This window comes from Lipotes vexillifer, unplaced genomic scaffold (genome assembly GCF_000442215.2).
Source record: "Lipotes vexillifer unplaced genomic scaffold, Lipotes_vexillifer_v1.1 scaffold25, whole genome shotgun sequence".
Lineage (NCBI taxonomy): Eukaryota > Metazoa > Chordata > Mammalia > Artiodactyla > Lipotidae > Lipotes > Lipotes vexillifer.
In genome coordinates, this window is record NW_006792881.1 from 1996233 (window position 1) to 2018188 (window position 21956).

The window sequence follows — 21956 nt, forward strand, 5'->3', positions numbered from 1 at the left end:
TATACGGGCCTCTCACTGTTGTGGCCTCTCCCGTTGCAGAGCGCAGGCTCAGCGGCCATGGCTCACGGGCCCAGCCACTCTGCGGCACGTGGTATCTTCCTGGACTGGGGCACGAACCCGTGTCCCCTGCATCGGCAGGCGGACTCTCAACCACTGCGCCACCAGGGAATCCCTTGATACATTCTTTTAGAGACATACCTGAAAGACACCTAAGGAACGTATATTCAAATGGGAAAAGGCCGTCATTCCTTGTGTGCCTTTTCAGTATATTTTTTTCCATTCATTAACTGATTTAAAAAAAAAAAAAACTAATTCACTAGTTTACAATTAGTGGTCTCTTCGTTCTGCACCTTCTTGGCAGGAATATTTTTAATAACCCTTAAGGTATGTCCCTTAACCTGGCCTTCAAACAGTACATGACAAATTGCTGCCAACAAGGAGGCACTGTCACACAACATATTAAAGTAGAAGTAAAAACAAAGTATCAGCAAAACTCTTATTTTATACTTTCCACCATCTTGCACAACAAAGTAACAAAAGTAATTTGGAGAGTATTCCTAAAGCCTTGCTTTAAGAAAGCACCTTAAAATTGCTAGAACTAAGTAAAAGAAGCATAGTGCTCCATTTTATTAAATGATAAAGGGATGGCTTTCCTACACGGAACAAAGTAGAGTCTAGTGTTATATCTAAACATAAAAGGTGCAGGAAGAACTGATTTCCAGAAGACTTCTCAGTGAAGGAAATTGAGTTATCATGTTAAACTGCTGTGCAATTCAGTAAGGATTATTTACTTTTTAACTAGTTCTATTATATGTTAGTTGCCAGTGTCCCCTAGGTTGTTATTAACTGACAGTCATAGAATGGAATGAATTCTGCTTCTTCACAACTGGAAAGGGGGGAAGGGTCTCATGGTAAAGGGGGGTAGGGGGTGGGAAGTGAGGGTAGCAGGAGTGGTGGACGATTAGTACAAAATTATAAAACACTTGTGATTTTAATACTTTGCTACAACCATCAGTATAGAGATTAAGGGTACCATTCAAATAGTATATTTATTATTATATAATAGAGCCCTCCAAGACTTTTTTTTTCCTTGTATGTGTTATTAGATGTAAAACCTGAGGCACGTGCACAAAATGCCGACTAGACCATGTTCATGTAGTTCTAATGTGGAACACTTAGAATTCTCTGTGAATTCTCTGGAATATTATATTTATTTTAACTCTGAAAAGCTGGCTGCAACACCAGCATTTTATTAGATTTTTTGAAATACCAAATACCTGCATTCTTTGATGTAAAAAAAATCATGGACTTCGAAGCACGTTCACTGAGCTTTTACTGGCTTTGTTGTTGCTTTTACTGTTACTGTAATATGAACTACTTCAGGCTTTCTTCAGCTATTTCTAGATGTTTTGAAACACTGCTCTTCTCATCTTGTTACAACTTTAGCTGTAGACCTTAAAGTTGTAAGCTAAGGTTAATATTACTGGGACTTCTGAGATTTAAGAAGTCGGGAGCTATCAAATGAAGTCCCTAGAGGTTCACTATATCCTCCTATTCTTGAATTCTGTCACCTGAACAGGAGTATATTTTGTCAAAAGCTATCTTTCCCCATCCTATTCATTGTCACTTGAAATATGGATATTCTCCTTAATGAGCCTTCTGAGAATGTTGGATTCACCTTCTAAAACTTATGCAACAAGTTATTTCCAAACAAAACAGCTTCTTAGGATTAATGTATAAGGTAAGGTCAAGTGAAATATTTTTGTCAGTGCTAAGGAAAATTTCAACTTACATTTTTGCAACTTCTTTAACAACATCACAGCAGGTCATTTCTTTCATCTACAGAAAATAAAATATATATTCATTATGTTATAATTCAAAGAAGAACGCTTTTCACTTGTGTAACTTTTCAGATTCTTTCTACAACTTTTATCACCCATGCTCTTGAGATAGATTCTCAGATATAAAACCAAGGAAAATAACCTGAAATACAAAAAGACCAGAACCAAAGTTTTTTATTCACAGTGTAATGTTTTTTAATGATTATGCCAAAACATATTCTCGACAACCCTTGGGCACCACTGATTTTGTGAAAAATATTGAAGTTTATAAAAATCTAGATTCCTTTATGAATTTATTCACAGGCAGACCCTGACATTTAAAACATTAGCAAAGAAATGTTTTTTCTGTTCTTCTTCATAGCCAATTCAGGATAATAAAATGTAAACAAACCACGAATACCTTCTATATTCTAGAGGGGGATGAAGGAGTGAAATAAATTGTCCCTCATGAAACTGTTCAAGACAAAAATGCAAAATGTCAGGGAAAGCTCTGAAGAACCAAGATCTGAGTGGAGTCTCAGTTGGAAAGCTCTGAAGAACCAAGATCTGAGTGGAGTCTCAGTTGGATTTGATTTGATTTTGAGGAAGATAAGTGAACGGCAGGCACAAAGCAAAAGTGAACATTTGGAAATCAGGGTAGAAAACAGCCCTTAAATGCCCAGCAGAAAAGTCTGCTGTACTATAGGTACTGGAAGTAACCAATGCAAAATTTTTTTTAGGTATAAGTGTTTCTGAACACAATTGACAAACAAAAAAAGAGCAAACTAGTGTTCATATTCTGGATATGTGGAGGAGGATGGAAAATGGCGAAAAATAATGAATACAGTCATACAGCAGTCCAGACTTGAGGTGATTCAATTACTGTATATCTAGGCTTATTATTTATTTTTGGTATTTTTTTTATATTTAGAAGTCTTGATGCCCCAGCTTATACAAATAGGTAAAATATTGGAAAATAACAACTGTTCACTCAATCTAGATGGAGATATTTTGTTGTACAGTATCTTTTCTGATGATTAATTTTTTTCATGTTAAAACTGGGAGTGAAGAAAAGGAAAACACCAATATTCATACTTTTGCCCTTACATGTTAAGTTCTATATTTAGTATATTAATTGTAAAATACAAAGACAAACCTAAACTTGAAAAGATACATCTTAAATGTCAAAAATATTTTTATATATGTTGGTAAAGTTTATTTCATAAAATTATATTCTTGGTAAAACAGAACACAAGCAGAAAAGCAGACCAGAGTAATGCAGGGGTTGGCAAACTCTTTGTAAACAGCCAAGTAGTAAATATTTTATTAGACTTATTGGGATACGGTCTTTGGTCCCCGTCACCAACTAAACTCCACTGTTGTACTAGGGCAAAAGCCAGAGACTGGATATGGCTGGGTTTCAATAAAACTTTAAAAACCATTGCAACTAGAGATTATCATATGAAGTCACGTCACAGAAAGACAACCATATGACATCACTTATATGTGCAATCTAAAATATGACACAAATGAACTTATCTATGAAACAAAAACAGACTCAGACACAGACAACAGAGCTGTGGTTGCCAAGGGGGAGGGGACTGGGGGAGGGATGGAGTGGGAGGTTGGGGTTGGCAGATGTAACTATTATATACAGAATGGATAAACAAGGTTCTGCTGTACAGCACAAGGAACTATATTCAATATCCTATGATAAACCATAATAGAAAAGAATATAAAAAAAGAATATGTATTTGTATAACTGAATCACTTTGCTATACAGCAGAAATCAGCACAACATTGTAAATCAACTACACTTTAAAAAAAAAAAATGCAGGCAGTGGGCCAGTTTGCTAACCTCTGATTTAGAGCATATGTTTTCATCATTAAGTGTACATGTTCCTCAATAGAAGTAATCGTTCTCAATGCTTAGGTAGTACGATCTGTTAGTATTCCCATTCCTTGCTAGGATTTAACCACAGAGGACAAAAGGATAATTGTACTAAACACTCTATTTTCAAATTTCCACATAATACTACAGAGAGATCAAAGCAAAAGAGAAGACAGTAGAAGACAGGAACTTAGCACAAACCAGGGAGTATATGATGGAAAAGAACAATGGTCTAAGAGTTATTAGGTCTGTGAATTGTTCATAAGCAGTATTCTATGACTCTAGCTAGTGTGTTTAACCCAGGGCTGGACTTGGACTAAGTGATCTCTAAAGTCCTTTTGCCAATTTTATCAATACTAAAATACGAAACATAAATTAGGCTTTTATAGGTCTAGAACTTGGCATTAAATTCCAAGCACTAAAAAAATGTTTTCTAGGACCTAGCCTTAAATAAGCTGAATAAGTTAATTAGTTGAGCAAGGCTCCAGTACAGCATTAATATTTAAATGTATATAAAATTTTTTCTCACTGTAATTTACCAAAACGTTGATGAATCATACGCCTGTCTTTTAGGGAAGTTTCTGATAAGCAATGAAGAGTTGGTGGGTACTGTTTCAATATAAAGTTGATCAATTTATGGCTAAAAGGAAAGCCAGAAAATTTTTAAGAAACTTTTTTCACACTAATAGATGATGGGTTCCCATGCCCTATTTAGCTAGGAACAAAAAGGAAAGAGACGCAAAGGAGCACAGACTCTTAATGTGTAAGACTTCCACAGACAAAAGCTGTTCTCCAGATGGAAGAAATGATACAATAAAAGAGCAAAGTTCTCAGCCTAAGGGTCACAGGGCTCCATGAATGTGCTTCAAGGATTTTGTGACATTATATGAAGATTTGTTTGTATTTTTTTTGGATTAAGCAGCCACCAAAATCATAAAGGGATCCATGACCCAACTCTACAGGTAATATGCTACCAGCTTTCCTACTCAGCCACCTAGCTAGCAGCTTCAGAAAGCTCTACTCAAAACGGCAAACCACACTTGGAGTAAAAGGTTTAGTTTGTGGTGATAAAATTTCAGCACATAAGGATAATGCTATAGCAAAATTTCAAGCAGTAAATATGTATGTATTACCTGAAGCTTTTCAATTTCTGTCTTTGCAGCTTGTCTGGCTTTGCCAATGGCACAGCCCCAATAACCCTATTTAAAAAGAACATACACAAAAAATACATATGTATTATTAAATTAATATACTATCATAAGTCATTAATGACTACTGTTTATTTAAAGGTTAATGAAAGGTTGTTAAATGACATTCAAAAGCACATCTGGAGAAATATAGTCAAAAGACATTTTAATGACCACCAAGGGACTCAAATTAAAATATCTAACTTAAATCTAGAATAATCTGTATTATTTTCAAGAAGTATATCCAAAGAAAGACAAATTATGTCATTATATATATACACTTCATGAACTAGAAGCATTTCTGAGGACAGGAATAGAAAAAAATTTAGCATTCTGACAATGGAAGTTATTTGAGAGAAAGAAATAATTCCTAAGAGTTAAACAAGCCTTTTTTAAATATATACATATGAATTATGTATGTGTGAATATATACTTTTTTTTTTTTTGCCACACCAGCACAACTTGTGGGATGTTAGTTTCCCAACCAGGGATTGAACCTGGAGCCTCAGCAGTGAGAGCACGGAGTCCTAACCACTGGACAGCCAGGGAATCCCCTAATTTATACTGTAAAGGTTTTTTTACTTGTGTAACCAGTGTATAATGACAAAACATAAAGAACATTTTTTTAATGAGTATAATAAAAACCATAAAAATCTCAGAAGACACTTAAGAAAAGGTAATTAGAGAAAGGTCCAAGAAATCCCACTTGAAATCCTTTTTAAAAAGGGAATTGGGGAATTCCCTGGTGGTGCAGTGGTTAGGACACAGGCTTTCACTGCCATGGACCGGGGTTAGATTCTTGGGTGGGAAACTAAGATCCCACAAGCCGTGTGGCACAGCCAAAAAACACAAAAACAAAACTTTAAAAGGGACGGCATTGGGCTTCCCTGGTGGTGCAGTGGTTGAGAGTCTGCCTGTCGATGCAGGGGACATGGGTTCGTGCCCCGGTCCAGGAAGATCCCACATGCCGCAGAGTGGCTGGGCCCGTGAGCCATGGCCGCTGGGCCTGCATGTCCGGAGACTGTGCTCCACAACGGGAGAGGCCACAACAATTAGAGGCCCGCATACCACAAAAAAAAAAAAAAAAGGACGGCATTACATTCACTTTTACATTCATTTTTAAGATACTGCTAATATTTGTAGTAATAAAGGAAATAGCACATATTCAAGATTTTATCTTCACTATGCAGTTTCTGTAATAGCATATTTAAAGCCACAAATCTGGGACTTCCCTGATGGTCCAGTGGTTAAGACTCCACACTCCCAATGCAGGGGGCGATCCCTGCTGGGTGAACTAAGATCCTGGCATGTGGCATGGCTCGGCCAGAAAAAAAAAAAGCCACAGATCTTTCCTCTGCCTCACATCCATAGGTTATTGTCATTAATGTTAAAACAAGAAAAAATGTTACCTTCCTTGAATGAATATTAAAGAAACCTCATATAATCCAAATACATGATTTAAGTGCTAATGAGAGACCATTAAACTAGAAATAGAATTTCAGATGATTCAAAACTACTCACATATGAAACACCCGATGGGTCAATCATGTAGAGTTGTGCACCATCATTCACACTGTAAGACCCTAACATGAAACTACATAAAAGTAAATTAGTAATTTTAAACCATGATTCTTAATACCAGAAAAGTATTAAAAAGTACAGTGATAGGGCTTCTCTGGTGGCACAGTGGTTAAGAATCCTCCTGCCAACGCAGAGGACCCAGGTTCGAGCCCTGGTCCAGGAAGATCCCACATGCTGCGGAGCAACTAAGCAACTAAGCCCATGCGCCACAACTACTGAGCCTGTGCTCTAGAGCCCGCGAGCCACAACTACTTAAGCCCAGGCGCCTAGAGCCCGTGATCTGCAACAAGAGAAGCCATCTCAATATAAGAAGCCCGCGAACCGCAACGCAGGGCTGCCCCCGCTCGCCGCAACTACAGAATGCCCGTGTGCAGCAACAAAGACCCAATGCAGCCAAAAATAAATAAATTTATAATAAATAAAATCTTAAAAATAAAAAGTACTGATAAAAATGCAATTGTACTTTCTAAGACAAACATTTACTAATACCCATATAACTCATAGTAAGCACTTTGATAATGTAGTTTGGATAAAAACTAGTATATACTTGAAAACTTTTCAAAATTCATGTGCCTTTCTTTAGTATTAAACTTTCTGATGAACTTCCCTGAGAGGATAGCAGTGGAGAGAAAGGAGTACTGATAGATAGACAAGTAATAAGGGGGCCCAACAGCTAAAGGAATAAACATGAAAAAGCCAAGGGGACAAAATTCCTGATGTGAATACATTGAAACTACCTAAAACTCTTGTTCCACCCTTCATTCTTTTCTGGCTATTCCCCGGTATTCCTCCATTTATTTTCCTGCAAAAAAATCGCAGGAAAATTGGTTGAATGCATTTTTTTTATGCTCAACAAATTAAAATTAGGGTATTAAAAAATCATATGAATTACTGATTTTTTGAAATTACAAGTAGAAAAGAAACCAGCCTTACTTCATGTGCAGAATATTGTAACAGCCACATCCCATTTAAGAACATCTGACCTATTGCTTAAAATATATCAGATGGAAACTAATGAGAAAACTGAAGTGTCAGTATAATTGGTACTAAATAGTAACAACATGGAATATATTTAAAATCAGTTTGCCATTTCCTGAAAATGTTTGGGTTTAGTTCCAGATAATTTTTTCCCCCAGTTTTATTGGGAAATAATTGACATACATTGCTATATAAATGTAAGGTGCACAGCATGATGGTCTGCTTTACATACACTGTGAAATGATTAGCACAATAGGTTTAGTTAACATGCATCATCTCATATAGATACAATTAAAAGAAAAAAACTTCCTCCTTTTGTTGAGAACTCTAAGGGATCTACTATATTAAAAATTTTCCTTTTTATCACACATCAGTGTTAACTATAGTCATCATGTTGTACATTATATCCCTAGTACTTACTTATCTTAAACTTTAAAAGTTTATATACCTTTTGGGACTTACCTGGTGGGGCAGTGGTTGGGAATCCGCCTGCCAATGCAGGGGACATGGGTTTGAGCGCTGGTCCTGGAAGATCCCACATGCCACGGAGCAGCAACTAAGCCCGTGCACCACAACTACTGAGCCTACGCTCTAGAGCCTGCGAGCCACAACTACTGAGCCCATGCGCTGCAACTACTGAAGCCCACGTGCCTAGAGCCCGTGCTCCACAACAAAGACAAACCACCGCAATGAGAAGCCCGTGCACTGCAACGAAGAGTAGCCCCCTCTCGCTGCAACTAGAGAAACCCCGTACACAGCAACGAAGACCCAACGCAGCCAAAATTAATTTTAAAAAAAAGTTTATATACCTTTTGACCACCTTCCTCCAGAGAATTTATTATAATTAGATTAAAATATTACTATGAATTCTGTGTTTTATCCTGTCCAAATCTGCATAGTCTTTCATTTTTCAGTTTTTATTTTTAAGTATATCATTTTATTTAATCACTGCCCTAATACTTCCTGATGATACTTCATTTTTTAAGGGTATAAAAGGCTAATTAGATTCTGAGAAAACAAATACCTACAGTACAGATATCACTGAATATCTCAGTAAATTTCATACCTGCAGCCAAAAGGTCTAACAGCACTGTAGAGTGTATAGGCATGTACATACATGGCCACTCTGTCTGCAAGATGCTGTGGGGAAAAACAGAAGAGCTTATTAATACTCTTCTCTTTCTGTTCCAAAGGCTCTTCAACATGTTATCAGCTTACTTTTAGTGGAATGTTATATCCAAAGTTAGATCTAAAGTTGGAAGCCTCTTCTCTCGCAATGTCTGCTAAAGAACGAGCATCTGCCAACAAACCTGCTACTGCCTGAAAGAAAAAAAAAGTACCAATTCAGTAGATAACATTCCTATCACAAATCAAGGAAAGTATGTAATTATTACAGGCTTATTTGATATTTTTAACAAGTATCACCATTAGAATAAATCTGTTTGGCTTAAAGGTCTTTCTTCACAAGGCATTCTGGCATTTTGATGCTTGAGTATGGGATTACAATTTGGAAATTTCCCAAGTGTGACTACATTGTTTTGTCCATTGATCACATTCAGAAAAACCTCCATGTCTCCCCATTCTCCACTTCATTATAAAGAACAAAACAACAACAAAGAAGAATATAACCATTTGTTTTGGTTAGAACTGATCCTTTATTTAAAGCCATTGTGTGTTCAAAAAGCTATTAAAAGTTTTCATCTAAAAGGCACAACCTCAAATTCCTTTTTCACCTTACTAATAAATTGTAATGCCAAACCAAAACATAACAAACCACAAATCTGGTGGCTTAGAACTGCAATTACCAAACCACGTGCTGAGATATCCCAGGGCACTATAGTGAACTCAGAGTTGTGGGGCATTTTAAGTTTGGGGGAAACATATGTTGAAGTAGTTAAGGGTTTCAACATTAGATCATTCTACATTCCTTCTACTGCCATCCACTCGTTGAAAAGCTGGGTTGCCATGATATAAAATAAGTACTGTGCAGAAAACAATGCGGAACAGGAAACGGGGTGGAGGTGGGGGGCAGCATCTAATCCAATTCCAAAGTTTAAGAAGTTGCGCAGTACAGATTAGTTAACTGTGACTGTTTAAAAATAAAAATATTTTTCTTTTGCTGTATGTGGTGAGTTTGTTTTTGATTTGTTTTTACAGCTACTAAGTTTTTAGGACACAACCACTTAGTTGTTTAGACCTACATATATAATAAACAGAACCACTGGGTATTTCTTTTGGTCTAGGGAAGCCATGAAAACAGAAAAAACTACTGAGACACTTATGGGTACTGGGAACCAGTGGCACAGAAGATTTGCAGAATTTAAAAATAAGTACTATCAAAATTTTTAATAGCCTTTTTTTCTACTGCTACCTAGTAGTAATAATGATGAAAATCCTTAACATATTATTGATCATTCATTACATGCTAATAAGCATTTTACATAGTTATACATGAAGGTAGATACTATTACCACCATAGTTTTGCAGGTTAGAAAACTGTTGTTCAGAATAACTTCCACAAGGATACCCAGGTAGTAATTTTCACCATTTAAACAATCTTCCATTGCTTTGGATAAAACCCACTGTGAAGTCTAAAAATTTATCAAATCACTTGGAGACAGAACATTACTCCTTCATTTTCTCCAACCCTGTTCAATGTCTAATGTTTTGCCAATTTCCAGCTATAAGGAATGCCATCAATTTCCTGGCTTTAAATAACAAATGGGACAAATGTGAAAATTCTAGGATTATAAAATTCTTTCCACCACTAAAGTGCTTATAAGCATATATGATTTTTTTCCAAAATATACCTATCTAAAGTTTTTTTAAGTGAAAGAGAGCAGGATTCCTTACCTCATACCAGCTAGGTTACAATCTGGCAAGTTTCAAGAAAACATACTAGTTTCACTGGCAATAATAAATTTGTTCAGGAGAAAAAACAAGTTCAAAAAAAAAAATCTGAAGAAGCAAAAAAAAAAAAAATTTTTATCTGTAGCTTTATAGTTTACTGGCTATATTTTGCTAGTCCTTTTTGTGTTTGTAACACATCTCATTTAGAAATAACAAAGCTACTGGTATTTCAGCAGAATGAATGGATCCTATAGGATCTCACCCTGCAGAATGATCTCTAGAGTAACACACAGACCATGCAGACCCAAGTATGAATCCCAGCATATTTCTTTACCACCTGGGCGTCTTTTTCTCATCTGTAAAAATGGGGTTAATATTACTTGCACTGGGTTGTCAGGATTAAATGAGATAATTTATGTAAAGAACTAGCATAGTACCTAGCACACAGTGTTCTCTTTTCTTCCTTGACTTTTCAGTAAGCAAAGTTAAAAATCATTTCTTTTCTTTTTTTTTGGATTGTTGCTCTTACTGAAGAAAGTCTGACATCTATATAGGATGACTTCAGTATATACCAGTAATGTATTTATGTCTTGGCCTGCAACTGTGCAAAGCAGTCACTCAAGATACCAGCTGCATGAAATAAATACAGTGATGCTTATGAAGCTACTAAAAAGCATGTGTTCACTTTTCCCTTCATCAGACATCCTTTCCTGATGCTCCACCTTACTATAAAGGTCTTCTCTTTCTGATAACATCTTCAGTGTAACAGTGATCCCCAGAAAGGATACAAAAAGCCAAAGATTAATTGCCTCTCAAGCATGTACCTTCATTGATCTATGCTGCCAAGATTTCTTTTTAACCCATACTTCTCACCCCCTCCCCCCTCCCCTCCTTTTCTTAAGGCAACTTGGTTTTTCATATCTATCTCCAATCAGGTTATACAATAAGAATGCTACCTTCCTTTTAGACAGTGAGCTGTTCACAAACCAGTAACTTTCTGATTACTTCTATAGCTGCTCTCTGCTGTTTCTGCCTCAATGCTAAAGTATTAAATGGGTGCTTAACAATCACATTTTCACATATTCCAGTTAGTTAATTCACAAGAAACTGGACAAGGCAAAAAGGAACATTTTTAAATGTAACCTTACCATTCCGACATGCCGATCAACATTAAAAAGTCGTTTGTTAGAACCTTCTTCATAAAGTTTAGAAAGGACTAATTTTTCTACCCCAAAGACAACGCCATCTTTACATCTGATTCCAATAGCTGTACTGAAACAAGTAGAAGAAAATCAATTTTTTTAACTGAAAATAAAAGAAACCCAAGTTTAAAAAAAAAAACAGGCAAATTTGTTTCTTAAAGCATATCAAGTCTTTAAAATAAATACATTTGAAAACTAGAAAGGACAGTCTAAAATGTGATGAATTAGACCCATATAAATAATCATGTGACCAAAAAAATCTCATATCATGACATGGAAAGATATTAATACATAAGTGAAAAAAAATGCCAACAAAATATGTACCAAATGGCACAGTGTCTAGCATATATTAGCCATCTTACAACAAATGCCGACTAAAGTCATGTGCAATTAAAACTGGTATGTAAGGGCTTCCCTGGTGGCGCAGTGGCTAAGAATCCGCCTGCCAATGCAGGGGATATGGGTTCGAGTCCTGGGCAGGGAAGATCCTGCATGCCGCAGAGCAACTAAGCCCATGCGCCACAACTACTGAGCCTGCGCTCTAGAGCTTGCAAGCCACAACTACTGAGCGTGGGTGCCGCAACTACTGAAGCCCAAGCGCCTAGAGCCCGTGCTCCACAACAAATAGAAGCCACGGCAATAAGAAGCCCGCGCACCGCAACAAAGAGTAGCCCCCGCTGACCACACTAGAGAAAGCCGGCATGCAGCAACGAAAACCCAACGCAGCCAAAAAAATTAATTTATTATTTTTAAAAAATGGTACATAATATGCATACAAAAGACAGGCTACATACAAACTAAAAAGTTACCAGTGATTATTCTCGGTGGAAAGATTATAATTCTTTTTCTTTCTTTTGCTTTTTCTGCAATAATCATGTGTTGCTTACTATTTAAGCGTCAAAGAATAAACATTTTGTACAACTGTTTAAAACAAAGTAGATCAAAAAATAATCTGAAGGGCTTCCCTGGTGGCGCAGTGGTTGAGAGTCCGCCTGCAGATGCAGGGGACACGGGTTCGTGCCCCGGTCCGGGAAGATCCCACATGCCGCGGAGCGGCTGGGCCTGTGAGCCATGGCCGCTGAGCCTGCGCATCCAGAGCCTGTGCTCCGCAGAGGGAGAGGCCACAACAGCGAGAGGCCCGCGTACCGCAAAAAAAATAATAATAATAATAATAATAATCTGAAGTAAAATGTGGAGAAATTATACATTGCCATTTCAAGATGAAAATACATGAATTACTTTAATCTTCTAATTCTTTTAACGAAGAGAAACAACCAGAAAAATGAGCTGAGCCACATGCACAAAAATGTAAAGAATTGCAGACACTCCTTCCCCCACACTTCAGGTATCTTTTCAAGTTTAAACTCCTTGGCCCAGCTTTCAGCACTCCCCAAGAATCTGCAAAACCCATCTAGCGAATTCAGTTTCCTGTTATAGAGGTCTTGTGCTCTACCAAATTCAACCTCACTGTCACCCCTCAAGCACCTTAATGTTCATTTTTGCTTTTCTGTCTTTATTGCAGTTATCCTGGGTACTAGAATACACTTCCTCCTCACCACTGCCCATTTAAATAAATTTCCACAAACTTTTGCAAAGTCACTTGAATAGCCTCAGGTAGCCATTCCCAATTATCCCAACTCATCATCTTCCTCACCTTTCAGAACCTAAAACATTCTTTTTTCTAAACTAAAAGTTCTGAAAGTGTGGTTTGTGAGGTCAAAATTATTTTCATAAAAACACAAAGACAGGGGCTTCCCTGGTGGCGCAGTGGTTGAGAGTCCGCCTGCCGATGCAGGGGACACGGGTTCGTGCCCCGGTCCGGGTGGATCCCACATGCCACGGAGTGGCTGGGCCCGTGGGCCCTGGCCGCTGAGCCTGCGCGTCCGGAGCCTGTGCTCCGCAGCGGGAGAGGCCACAACGGTGAGAGGCCCTCGTACCACAAAAAAAAGTGTGATGTTTCTGACAGTTTATAATGAAATATGTCTAATTTGGAAGCTCTAACTCAGTGAACCAATATTTTCCAAATGACCAACTCACAATGTTGACGGGTAAAACATGCAAAGTGTAAGACAGCCCAACAGATTTTAATGTAAAAGTAGAAAAAGTTCATTGTTATGTTTCCTGACTCCACACTGCAACTAATCTTTAAGAAACTAACATTTGTCCAGTTTTGGTATAGAATCATAAAACAACATGAAGCCTAATTCGTTTCACAAGCTCCAACAAAAGTAACAACATACTGAAGCAGAAGGAGATATGAGACTCTCTTTTATTAAGATTCAATTAATCATTGAGATTTACAAAAATGTAAAACAATGTCACTCTTCTCACTACATTTTTTTCTATGTTTTGGAAAAGTAATTTTCATTAAAAATGTTATTAATGGGCTTCCCTGGTGGCGCAGTGGTTGAGAATCTGCCTGCTAATGCAGGGGACACGGGTTCGAGCCCTGATCTGGGAGGATCCCACATGCCGCGGAGCAACTAGGCCCGTAAGCCACAACTACTGAGCCTGCGCGTCTGGAGCCTGTGCTCCGCAACAAGAGAGGCCGTGATAGTGAGAGGCCCACGCACCATGATGAAGAGTGGCCCCCGCTTGCCACAACTAGAGAAAGACCTTGCACAGAAACGAAGACCCAACACAGCAAAAATAAATTAATTAATTAATAAACTCCTACCCCCAACATCTTAAAAAAAAAAGTTATTAATGTTACTCAAATATTTTAATAAATGTTAAATTATCTGTTAACATGCAATTGTGTTTATTACTGTTACTTAAATGAATTTATAAGTATTTTTAATTTTTCAGTTTCAATTTCTAATATGGTAAATATTGATGAACCAATAACCTGCATAAATAAATGCTCTTCAGGGTGATATTAAATATTGATAGAACCGACAGCCTACATAATTATATGTTCTTCAAGGTCCTCAGTGATTATTTTTTCCAAGTATAAAGGGGTCCTAAGGCCAAAATTTTGTGTACATTTTTGTTCCAAACAATCTAGCCTTTCAGTTATGTTGCACAATCTTCCTTTCATATCCTGTCTCCTCAATGAGGCTAAAGGGAACGATTATAATTTTACCCCCTTTTTCCTTTTGCATATTACCTGCTAGGAGCATACTTTTATAAAATAGTTTTGATCATGATATATATATATATTTTTTTTTTTTTAATAAAATGTTTTTAAGTATTCACTTGTATGTCAATTATTTGTTTTGGTAGTTCCTATGCTTAACGTAACAGGTACTCAAAAGTATTTGCCTTCTAAATTCCCGAGATTGAATTTCTATCTCCAGGACTTCCCTGGCAGTCCAGTGGTTAAGACTCCACGCTTCCATTGTAGGGGGCATGGGTTTGATCCCTGGCTGGAGAACTAAAATCTGACATGCTGTATAGGCACAGCTAAAAAATAATAAATAAAAAATTTTTTAAAAAAAGAATTTATCTCTTTTTAATGCAGGAATATAATCATATCAAATTATTTGGTTAAATGTTTTCTAACTATCAGTTTATATGCCAGACTCATAAGAAAATTCATATGTAACTTTTCTATTTTCTACTTTCTGTGCCCACAAACATTTTCAAATTTCATTCTTATGCTAAGGTATGTGAAGTACTTAGGTTAGATGTCCACATCCCAATTTTACAGACAGAAAAGTAACATTCAGAGGACTGAATAGTGGAAACCTATATAATATTACCATTAGGCAGCAGCTAGGAGAAAAATTCACATCTTCTGATCCTCATCCAGTATTCCATCATACCAAGTTACACAGATCCCTTTAAAAGAGGAACTTTCCTAGTAATTTTTCTTTATGCAGAAAAAAATACATTCATTTTTAATGTTTCCATTTTTAAAAATTATATTTCTTCAAGTTTGCTTAAATATAACTGTTTTAAACCATATTTAGAAATACTTTATAGAAAACAAATTGCTAAGATACACAGACCCTCACAGGCTAGTCTCAATTTTCTGGGTTACAGATGACTTCAAAATGCATCTCCAGTTTTTCTCTTAGTCAAGACATCTCCCACCAGTTTTTTACACCAATGAAAATGCAAGAATGCAAAGGAGGAAGTGAAAAACAATGACTTCCTCAAGTCTTACTCCAGCTCCTTGGCCTATGAGCCTATCTTCTTTTACCAACAGGAAAAAAAATGTGTCAACTTCTTTTCTTCTTCTTCTTTTTTTTTTTTAGGTCTTTAATCCATTTTGAGTTTATTTTTGTGTCTGGTGTGAAAAAATGTTTTAATTTCACTCTTTTACACGTAGCTGTCCAGTTTCCCCAGTACACTTATTTGCTTTCATTTTTTTTTAATTTTTAAACTTTTTTATTGTCAACTTTTTTCTTGAATTTGACTCTCTTCTGAACTCTTTCAGGCCTTGTACACAACGACAAATACAGTGCAGCCTAAAATTCTTAACAGCCTTACTTCTATTATATTATCAGATACTGACAGTTTGTAAGTAACAATATCTATAATAATACATTTAAACCCAGAATCTACTAGCTTCATTAACAAATCCTGTAAGAAGACTTAAAATATATTTTTGCTCAAAAACTTTAAAATACTATTTCATAAGCCATTAGAAATCCACATACCTTCTTTCTACCAACCAGAAAATGGAACAAAAAATGAACATTTATTTATTCAGTAACTACTGAGGGCTACGTGCTAGCACATGCAAAGACCAGTTACAGTCTCTACCCTCATGAAACTTCCATAATCAAATATCGAAGATACTAGTAGAAAGTGAAAAAACTACATCTACACATGGACTTTTCTAAAATTATGGAAACATTTCCCTACTACACAGATTTTCATTATAATGAAAATACCGAGCTCAAACACCAACACCATTTGTTTAGTAGGCCTAAAAAAATTTTTTTGAGAGATCTGAATGAGATGTCATGAACAAAATTTTTTAAGTCCTTTATTTCATCCCAAAGCTGCTTTAGATTCAAAAATACGATTATTTATATATATATATATTTTTATATATATATATATATATATATATAACTGAATCACTGAGCTGTACACTTGAAACTAACACAACATTGTAAATTAACTATACCTCAATTAAAAAAAAAATTAAAGGGGCTTCTTTGGTGTCTCAGTGGTTAAGAATCTGCCTGCTAATGCAGGGGACACGGGTTCGAGCCCTGGTGCGGGAAGATCCCACATGCCACGGAGCAACTAAGCAACTCAGCCCATGCACCACAACTACTGAGCCTGCGCTCTAGAGCCCGTGAGCAACAGCTACTGAAGCCCCCATGCCACAACTACTGAAGCCTGCAAGCCTAGAGCCTGTGCTCTGAAACAAGAGAAGCCACCGCAATGAGAAGCCCAGGCACCGCTATGAAGAGTTGCTCCCGCTCGCCACAACTAGAGAAAGCCTGTGCGCAGCAACGAAGACCCAACACAGCCATAAATAAATAAATAAATAAACAAACTCTATTAAAAAAATTAAAAATGAAACCAGTTTGTGCAGACTATGTTCAATTAAAAATGATTTTTTAAAAAATGATCATATACGAGACACAGATGTAGAGAACAAACGTATGGACACCAAGGGGGGAAAGCGGCGGGGGGTGGTGGTGGTGGTGGTGGGATGAATTGGGAGATTGGGATCGACATGTATACACTGATGTGTATAAAGTGGATGACTAATAAGAACCTGCTGTATAAAAAAAAACTTTTTAAAAAAAGATCATATAACTGATTGCAAAAATTCTTCAATATAAGACTCAGAGAATTTGTCAATAAGCCAGTAATTCAACTAAGATGTTATAGTGGTGGCAAGGAATCATTTTAGTGAATTACTCTAAACAAAAAAAGACAGAATGAAGGAAATAAGTCCAACAGGAAAATATCTTAGTGATCCTACACCTTTTGGAGTATGGCAGCAGAAGAGAAAAATAAAAAACATCCCTGCTGAGATGATCATGTGACCAACTGCACAGGACATTTAAAACACAAGGAAATAAAAGATCAGACAATAAAGTCACAATCCTAATGGCCAAGGAAAACAATGATATGTATCAGGAATTTGAAAAAGGAAAAAAGGTCTAGCAAAGATGTTGATGAATTTGGTTTTATACACTTCATTTGAGACTTGGCAGAATGTCAAAGTGGATAATTCTGGAGTCAACTGAAAATATAGGCACATGGAAAGATCTGGCCTAAAGAGAGATCTGGAAATGACTAATAAATTGAGATTATTTTAGGGCATATATTATTCTGTGCCAAAGCAACATAACAAACCCTAATTACCAAAAATATAGAAAAGAAGACATTTAATACCTGGTTAAAACATGCAAATTTCAAGTAAAACAATGTTTCTTACCTACTATTTTCCACAGCCTTCATAGCATACTCAACTTGAAAAACTCTTCCATCAGGAGAGAATGTAGAGGCTGACAGGTCATACTAGGAGGAAAAGGCAGTAATAAGCTTATAATGATGTATCTTTGGAAGTAATAACCTTACACTTTTTTTTCCCCCTAAATGGCTTACACATCAGAAATGTGTGTTAAATCTCAACACAGATTTTGCTTTAAAGAGAAAGGGGAAGCATGTCAGAGAAGCAACAGAAGCTAAGACAAAGTTATACACTTTAGATTTCTGCTAGAAAAGCAATGGATACAAGTCCTGCATCAAGTCAGAACTTTTCCCACACAGGACATGGCTCATTTCTGAAAAAACTGCTATGGTAAAAACAGCATTGGAGCATTTTAATTCATAGCTGTGGCACTAAGAAACTGAGGGACCTTGGACACATCATTTAGCATTCAGACATTTAATAAGCATCTATTATATGTTAGTCACTATAAGGAAATACAAAGACTAGTCATTCTAGAAGTCCTTCATCTTCAAAAATCAGACCACGAACAAATCTAGGAGCTGAAGATACAGCAGTAAATCAGAAAAGGTACTATGATGAAAATAAGACAGGGTGAAGTGACAGTCTCAGGGACTACCACAGACTACCTGATCAAGTAAGGCATTGTTGGGGCAATTATATTTAGTTATTTAGGCTAAGCTAGAATTAATAACAAGTAATTAGTCATTTAGGATATGGAGGAGGAGCGTCCTGGTATTTGGCATAAAAGACCTTAGGGTAGAAATAAGCTGAGCACAATAAGAAAAAGAAATAAGGCCACTGTATCTTGAGCACCATAAGTGGTAAACAGAAGAGTAAACTATATCAGAGGCATATAAGGGCCAAACTATGTTAAGTCTTTTAGGCTGGAGTAGGAAGTTTACATTTCTATTCTAAATCCAACAGAAAGTCATTGGAGTTTGGGGGGGAGAGGTTATGTCTAATTTTTTTAAAACGTTGTTCATCTGGAAAATTAGAGAGGGAACAAGGGTGGAGGCAGAGGTTAAGTATTCCAAAGGTAGTGTCTTAGACTAGAGAAAAAGAGATGGAAAGTGTTATCGTTGGAGGGTACAATCAAAAACACCTTGCTAATGGACTGGCTCTAGGAGTAGAGTAAAAAAGAAATTAAAAGTGCATCATAGATTATTTTTCATTTGCGCAACTAGAACTCACCCATTCACTGAAATGAAAATTGTAGGAGATGCAAAATGACAAGGGAAAAAGAAAACCCAGAGATCTACTTTGGACATGACATTTGAAATGGCTATTAATCAAGTGGAGAGAAATGTCAAGAAGACAGGTCTTCGTATCCAGAGTTCTTGGGACAAGTAAAGACAGGAGATAAGTCTTCAACAGTGGTGCTTCCTGGTCTCAGTTTGTTGATTTGTTAAATGAAGATCCTTAACTCTGCCACTGTAACACCTAAATATCTCACCTGGTTATATTATCAAATATTTTTAAAGGGTTTGTAGAACCCTTTAGAACACTATTAATCTAGGGTAATATTAATGTAGTTGCAAAGTCAATTTGCTACAACAGGCATTACTGAGCATCAACTAATCCAAAAATGATATGACAATCTTAGCATCTCATAACCGAATGGAGTAAACCATTCCAAGTATAAGTTGCGTATTATCAAACTCGGAAAACAAGTATTTGGGCCTAATGGTGAGTATAAAAGTCTTGTGCACAGTAGGAGTATAAAATGAACTGAGAAACCCATTATTCAATGCCTCTAGTGAAAACCACCAATAAATATTTCTAAACAAAAACTATATTTTCTACATGGAGAAATACATAAAAGGAGTAGGCAGAAGATTGCATATATGCAGTACGTTTGACAAAGGAAAGTAGTAGGCCGAAAAAGTTAACAAATCCAACTCCAAAATCCTGAACTGTCTCTTCAAAGTCAGAAGCGGTTAAGTCTGTAGCTAACCATTTAAATGCTTAACGGTATTGACACCTCATAGTTCTGTTAAGTAATTTGTAAAGGAAAAGCTGAGACACAGGAAAAATGGAAAGGATTCTTCCGATTCCGCTTTTTAGACTATTTTTCCTATCAGTTCTGAGAAGGCTCCAGGGACTCATACAGAGCGGTCCATCACTACACTCGAAGGAAAGACAGAGAATCCCCGTGAGGCAGCAGCACCCCAGGAACTGCAAAGGGGTTCCTTGGAAAGCGGCGTCTCAGCCCTTGGACTCTCAAGCCGCCTTGCCTCAGTGGTTCTCAAGAGGCTAACTGTCGCCCAAACCCTTCACTCACACAATTTCAGGCCCCACGAGTTTTCACTTTCGGTTTCCCTAAGCGACTAAAGAAAGTGACTCAGCAACCCAAAGCGGCTCCAAATCTAACTGCTGCGCGGCAAGCCCGCCACACCTGAGCTGAGAAGCTTCAAGCCACGGTCACTGCAGACGCGGGCCTAGCAATCAGCGTCGGAAAGACCCCCGGTCCACCGCGCAACTGGAAGCGGCCCACCTGCCTCCCGGAAGTACCAGCGCACCCCGAGCCGGCGCACCCCGCGCGGTCCGTCCGCGTTCCCTTCCCACGCTAATCCTTATGTAGACTATCACACCGAGAGACAACGAACTCACCCCAGTGCCGATTGAGCTCATCGCGCTAAAACCTACTGGGACGCCTAAGTCTTCAGCATCTAAAGCGATCCCCCTACACTGCAGCACGCCGACGAGTAACAGGCTCTCTCATTGGCTGTTCTTTCCACCAATAGCCTTCTCTGTGGCTCGTTCCTGGGGCCTTAGCCCAGGAACAGAGGATTGTGGGAAAAGGAAGGGGATGTGCGTGGGGGGCAACGCGCATGTGCAGAAGCAATAGAAGTGGGGTTAGGTAGGGTTCTGCTTCTTCTGACAGTCAGGTTTCGGTCTTGAGGGTCGTTGAGAAACTTTAAGTTTTCGGGTGGCTTGAGGAGCTGCGCCATTCCTTTTCCTAGGAATTATTATTTATCTTTTATCCCTCTCTTTCTCTGCCTAATTCTTTCTTAGAGCAAAGCAGAGAGATGTTCTTATACTCTTACACAGACCAGAGAAAACGGTAGGGAAGAGGGTTTCCCTCCACCCTTGGCGGCCTTGTTCTAAACCAGTGTATTGATGGCATCCCCTTCATCCACCTATTCTAACAAAAAAGAAGGAACGTGCGCTCTAAGGGTATCACCTTTAAGCTCAGGTCGGAATTTTACAGAAGCATTAGTACTCTTTTTGAGTGTGACTCTATTTAGTAGAATTAAGGATAAGACTGATTAACTATTTGTTGAGCTCTGTATGTCCCAAGTACTCAGTTAAATACTGCTGGCTGATAAAACGGTGAAGGAGACATTTACATTCAGTGGGAAGAAATAGGCAACAAAGAGTAAATAGGCAAATAGTTGCATCTTGTGGTAAAAAAAAGAGACAATGGAAGTTTGAACTTTAGACCTATTATTGATACTTAAGGAATGACTTTCTGAATGGGTGATATTTAAACTGAAACTTGGGATTCTTATAGAAATATAAACTTGGCTTGTTATGGGAACTGTCAGATCAGTGTGGCCTGTCATAGAGATTAAGTGGGGGAGAGTGACAGGAAGTGAAATCAGAGAGGTGGAAGTGGGATCAGACCTTGTAGTGGTTTGGATTTTAATCTGATTTTAAATGGAAAGCCATTTCCTGCCCCCCTTTCCCCTGGAAAGCCATTTTTAACTGCTAAATACTTCAGTGTGTATTTCCCCAAAATCAAGAACATCATTTTACATATCCACAGTAAAACTATGAAAATTAGAAAATTAACAATACTTTTTTCTGATCTGCAGACTTCATTTAGATTTTGGCAAATCTCTCATTAATGCCCTTCATAGCAAAAGAAAATCCAAGATCACACATTGCATTCAGTTGTCCTGTCTCTAGTCTCCTTTAATCTGGAAAATTGTTTCTTAATATTTCTTTAGGTTTCATGGCATTAACACTTGAAGAATACAAAACATTTACTTTGTAGAATATTCTGCAGTTTAGGTTTGTGTGACTTTTTTCATGATTAGATTTGGGTGATGCATTCTTTGTCAGGAATGC

The 21956-nt window shown here is 37.4% G+C and overlaps 1 protein-coding gene across 2 annotated transcripts in view; it reads right to left on the reverse strand.

Moving 5' to 3' along the window:
- Window positions 1–20572, reverse strand: part of PSMA3 (proteasome 20S subunit alpha 3) — a 22877-nt gene extending 2305 nt beyond the window's left edge. Inside the window, exons 1-8 of one of the 2 annotated variants that reach the window (XM_007466048.1) lie at window positions 20493–20572; window positions 17865–17947; window positions 11456–11579; window positions 8676–8777; window positions 8524–8597; window positions 6420–6492; window positions 4845–4910; window positions 1793–1839 (exon numbers count right to left, since the gene is read on the reverse strand). In XM_007466048.1, coding sequence (XP_007466110.1) covers window positions 1793–1839; window positions 4845–4910; window positions 6420–6492; window positions 8524–8597; window positions 8676–8777; window positions 11456–11579; window positions 17865–17947; window positions 20493–20513 — 590 coding nt within the window. In that variant the 5' untranslated portion in view covers window positions 20514–20572. The remainder of the gene's footprint in view (window positions 1–1792; window positions 1840–4844; window positions 4911–6419; window positions 6493–8523; window positions 8598–8675; window positions 8778–11455; window positions 11580–17864; window positions 17948–20492) is intronic. The other variant, XM_007466049.1, reaches the window with a different exon arrangement.
- Between the last annotated feature and the right edge of the window lie 1384 nt (window positions 20573–21956).